This window comes from Charadrius vociferus, unplaced genomic scaffold (genome assembly GCF_000708025.1).
Source record: "Charadrius vociferus isolate BGI_N301 unplaced genomic scaffold, ASM70802v2 scaffold650, whole genome shotgun sequence".
NCBI lineage: Eukaryota > Metazoa > Chordata > Aves > Charadriiformes > Charadriidae > Charadrius > Charadrius vociferus.
The window spans coordinates 1113722-1119162 of record NW_009646736.1 but is presented as its reverse complement, the minus strand read 5'-3'; the positions used below and the strand labels follow the sequence as shown (position 1 = coordinate 1119162).

The 5441-nt window shown below is 42.6% G+C and overlaps 1 protein-coding gene across 1 annotated transcript in view; it reads left to right on the top strand.

Annotated features, from left to right (window-relative positions):
- The first annotated feature begins 1533 nt into the window (after nt 1–1533).
- Nucleotides 1534–5441, top strand: part of SPSB4 (splA/ryanodine receptor domain and SOCS box containing 4) — a 66670-nt gene continuing 62762 nt past the window's right edge. Inside the window, exon 1 of the mRNA XM_009889632.1 lies at nt 1534–2227. Coding sequence (XP_009887934.1) covers nt 1534–2227 — 694 coding nt within the window. The remainder of the gene's footprint in view (nt 2228–5441) is intronic.

The following is a 5441-nucleotide window of genomic DNA, read 5'->3' as shown; positions in this document are numbered from 1 at the left end:
AAGAATATACAAGACAGAAGTCACTCTCGCCACCTGGTGAACTGGTTGGCCAGCCTGACCCAAGCAGAGATCGTGGATTCTTGCCCCTGCCCCGGCCAACTGCCACTTATATACTGAGCATGATGTCTGTGGTACGGAAGATTCCATTATCCATTCTATTGTTCTGTGCTCCTTCTCAGCTTCTATGGGAAGCTGAAAAAAGTCCTTGAGTAGTATAAACATCACTTAGCAACAACTAAATGCATTATTGACATTCCCTTCATACCAAATCTGAAAACACAGCAACCACTAGAAAGAAAATTAACTCTGTCTCAGCTGAAACCAGGGCACTGGTGCAGATAACTTTATTTGATCTCACATTAGTCATCTCTTTGCGTTTAAAGGACTTTGTTTTCATTTTTATCCCTTTAGTACTTTTAGAGATTCTTAGCTTCCCTTTGCACTCTGAGCTCTAAAAGATGAATGAATCTAACTTATCCAGGGTGCAAAGAATCTTCCAGCTATGTTAGAATGTTTGCCTGTGGAAGCACAGCAAGAATATATTTCCAAATTGTGTATTCCCCTTAATGAGTCCTACTGCGTTCCACTCCTTTTGCTTCAGTCTCATACTGCAATATAGAAAATATGGAATAGCCTGCTCTCCATAGCATGAAGAAATACCTGGTTGTAGTAGCTGCCCATATAGAAAAATCTGCTGAAGAACTGAATTTGCTGTTCTTCATTTGTCCTTCCATGCCTCCTCTTCCCTCATTACCTCTCTTTTTCTTTTTTTTTTTTTTAAGCTCCTTTATAAAAACACTAAAGCTTGATGAATTTTCTTTTTCTTTTATTTAAGGACAGGGTATGTTAAAAGTAAAGATTTAAAATTTGCAGCCATTTGCAGTTGGCTGCATTTGTTCTAATAATGGCCCAGAAGCAGAAGCTCTATGTCGCCAGGGCCCGGGAAAGAAAGCAGCTAGAAATAAAAGGAGATTCTGACATAGTGCGCTCTTCTGAGCCTATGAAACAAAAGCGCAAGTGAAAGTGAAGCTACCACTGATCACAAAGTTTATCGCTGTTGCTGGGGGATAGCGTACGCCTTCTTCAGGACCGCTGTGAACTTGGCCAGACAAAATGGGTGGAAGGGCAGAAGGTGGGGAATGTCTGCATCCTATTATGAATTGGAGGAAATGACTGTCTGCACTCTGGTGGGCTCAGAGTATCCTGCTGGCAGGCTGGTTAGTGCTGGAGGATACGGAACAAAAAGTGGTGAATTGTCAGCTCTGGTGTTTAAAATAACTACTAAGGATGAGAAAGTAGTTCTTTAAAAATATGCTGTGGGTTTTCTCTTGGCTTTCTTAAACTAACTGGAAACTTTCTGCTTTCTTTCAGGAGCATTTTTTCTCCGAAAACATTGCTGCTAAGAAGCTCCAAACAGGAGAAGTAAATCCAGTCAGCTTGCCAGGTCACTGGCTCAGTGTAAAAGTGCTTTCATGAGGTAACATTGGGCCAAAGTCAACTTCTCTTTCTCCTTTGTAAATCTGCAGCCAAGCAATGGGCCAGAAAATCTCAGGGAGCATAAAGTCTGTGGATGTGAGGGAGCCCCCTTATAGACCTGTTAAACGAGAGCTGAGAGGCCCAGATTTTTGCAAGCCGGCGCGACTGGACATGCTGTTGGATATGCCCCCTGCCAAGCTGGAGATCCAGTACAAACATGCTTGGAACAATGAAGATCGCTCCTTAAATATATTTGTAAAGGAAGATGATAAACTGACTTTTCACAGACACCCAGTTGCCCAAAGCACAGATTGCATCCGGGGCAAAGTCGGCTACACGAGAGGCCTGCACGTCTGGCAAATCCACTGGCCCACGAGGCAACGGGGAACTCACGCTGTGGTGGGCGTCTCCACAGCTGAAGCTCCTCTGCACTCGGTAGGATACACGTCGTTGGTTGGTAGCAATAGTGAGTCGTGGGGCTGGGATCTGGGACGCAACAAACTCTACCACAATTGTAAAAACCAGCCTGGGGTCACGTATCCTGTCTTTTTGGAACCGGATGAGTCTTTTGTACTCCCAGACTCCTTACTGGTGGTTTTGGATATGGATGAAGGGACACTTAGCTTCATGGTAGATGGACAGTATCTTGGAGTGGCCTTCAGAGGACTAAAAGGGAAAAAACTTTACCCCATAGTCAGTGCAGTTTGGGGGCACTGTGAAATTACAATGAGATACATCAACGGACTTGACCGTAAGTGTTAACGTGTTTCTTCATTACGCTGTCTTTCAACTTTTCTCATGTAGGACTGCTTTTCTTTATCCTTTTTGTTGTGAACAGAGTGTGCTGGGGGGGAGGAGAATGTCCACTGTGAGTAGATTGCATCCCATAGTTACTGTTCACAACTAATATCTATCAGTTGTGTCTTGTAATCATGGTATGGATTGTATCAAAATATTTTCCCTTTTGGCAAGCAAAGTGGCAAGAAATCTGTTTTCAAAGTAAGTGAACGGACTGAGAAGAAGATCTTGAGAAACTTCCTGGGTATATTTAACAGTAAAACTCTTGTTTACTGGAGGATATGCTTTAAATCTGTGGTTTTCAAATAGGATTTGTGGATCCTGTAAAAATTTCCTGTAGTAGTAGGAACTCTTAGATGGTGTGCATAAACATACTTGAATTCAGGCCAGTAGGCTTTCGTTCCATAGTTGCCTTTCCAGGACCCTCAGAAGCAGCTGTGGTGGGTCCCCAAGATCTGGGAGTTCAGCCCAAATATTGCTTTCAGCAGTTTTTCTGAAAGAGAGCCCCATTCCTTAGTTCATTTCAGAAGGTGCTCTCTCCAGAAATACAAGGTTTTGAATAAGCATTAGCTATTTTTGATCTAAAGGGGTAATATCAAATTAAATCGTTACGTAGTAAGGAGCAGCATGTTGCTGCTGTGACCTTGAAGTAATAGCCCACCGGAAGATGAGTTGCAAAACTGGGTCTTGTCCAGTTCTTCTGGCTGCTCGGGAAGACGTGTGCTCTGCCAGGTCCATGCACAGCACAGCGTTACGTTCGGTCATGCCCAGTTATCTACAGTCAGCTTATTGGCTGCTGTGAATGGGGAATGGAAGGCTGGACAAGGTAGTTAGTAGAACTTTAAGACTGTTTTGTCTGATCCATAGGAGGAACCATGAGGATAAATATAGAGATTTAACAAAAATAGATGACTGAACAAAGTTTTCATGGGTTTTGGGCTTTATGAATGGAACTTGGTCTTGTAAAAAGAGAGTAATAGTGAGTGTACAACGCTTGCCTTTCAATTAGTAACTTCTAAAGGAATTTACTCTTCTCTTCCATTAGGATGGGGTGGTCGCATTTTTTTTTTCTGTCAAAAATTAATTCTCTGCTCATTAGCCTTACTTCTGACATGCAAACTAGAAACATAATTAAATACTTTGACACCCTGTTTGGGATTACCTTTTCATAAACATCTGTAATAAGCACCGGGGGAAAGAATCTTTATCCACAGAGGCCCTGCAGGTTATTACAGCCAGATGCTAAATGGCAGCTTCCCGAGTGCCTTCATACAGAGGAATATCAGAGGATTGTAAGTATTTTGCAATTATTCGGACATTACAAAGAGTGGTGTGCTGACAGCTGCTTTTTTTTTTTTTTTTTTCTCTTTTGAGGGTGGTGAGGGAGAGATACTTTTGCAAACTAAGTATTTGTGTGCAAAAGCAGGTTTTTGTAATGCTAGGAATATCTGCCAAACTAAGCAAAGTACAGCTCGGCCTGGTCCACCACGTCCACACAAGGAATCATTCTGCATTCCTTTTGTAGCCTTCACAGGGCTGCTCAAGGGAGCTCTGGAAAGATCAAAACACAGGAGGAGGAGGATGTGAAGGAGTTTGGTAGAAATTATAAAATAAAAGGAGCTAAGTAGAGAAGGATAGCTGTGGTCTGTGACATGGCAGAAAGAAAAATTCCCATCCGGTTTCTCGTGGGATAATTTTGCTGGAAGAGGCAGGATAGCTTCCTAAACTATCCCTGAGAAAGTCAAAGTAGTCAGGTTTTTGTTTTTTGTTTTTTTTTTTTAAAGCGTGAACCCATAGCTAAAAGTAGACTTGTAAACTGAACTTTTATATAGGCCTGAGTGTTAATCTGATCATGTGAAGAGGAGGGTTAGAGCCACTTCGCCGTGGGGCACTTTGTCATCCTGGAATCACATCATTTGTTATCACATGTTCACTGATCCATTACTGTCCTGCAACAAAAACAGCATTCAAGAAACCAAAGTAGCTTGTTTAGCTGGTGCTCTAAAGCAAACACCTTCTCTTTTCCGCTAAAAGTGTTTCTACCCAGCCAGCCCTTGCGTGGCAGAGCAAGTTTGGTCGTGGCACTCCTCATGTTCCCTCTCATAGCACTTAATATTACAGGTTTTTATAATTTTTCTTGTGAAAATCAGAGTAGATCTTGAAGAACAGTGAAATGTTCATGTTGGATTACGAATTTAATTACATTTGAACATACGTGTGTGTGGGGGTGGTTGTTGTTGTTTGCTTGCTTTTTAACCTTGTACATTCTCCCCCCCTGCCCCCCTTCCCTGGAAGTATCTCATACTGCTGATTGCAGCTTTGAGTAGATCTGGCAATCCTTAGCTATTCTTGAAACTGTGCTGTCAAACAGTGACTTGTAACTTGCTGTGTAGTGACAGATCGTTACTGCTCAGGATGCATACCACAGCTTGCAATTGGTTGTTTATGTGGTGTCTTACAGAGCAAATGGAGACTTCGACTGCAGGGATTTCTGGTGTTTTCAATACTCGCTGTTTAAATAGAAGACCTCTGAATGCTTTAAAGGCCCATGCATTTCAGTTGCCTGGCAAAGAGTGAAAGGCTTGCAGGAAAGGCAGAATGAAAGGATGAAATGATGAGCTTGTGCAGCTGCAGTAAACTTAAATGTATGTCCTGGTGGTATAGAGACGATGCAGACTTCGAAGTGTGGTGGTTACTGCCTAGATGGCAGAATCATAGAAGGATAAGGCTGCAGGTCAAAGATCACGAACCTGTGTGCCCTCCGGACTCTGGATATCGCTCCTAGAATAACGCTGTAGTTAAAATCAATCATCGATCTTCCAGCTGCATCTGATACCCAGAGCATTCTGCTTTCAGGAGCTACTTTGAGCATCACGTGATGATGTGCTGTGACTTTCACAAGATAGTTTTTCACTCACATTTGAGAGACTTAGAGTTGCAGATATTTGCCGGGGTTTGGGAGGGAAGGGGGGGGGGGACAGGGTGGAGAGAGCTCATCATAAGCACATTTTGTTATTCCCAGGACAAACTTCTTTCATCAAATGTTATCGGGATTTACCACGCTGATGGTTGCCCAGTGCCTAAGTTGTACAGAATTTTACATCAGGCTTCTGCCTTGTTGCCTATTGCAATAACTAAAAACCACAGATAACATAAATGCAGTATAT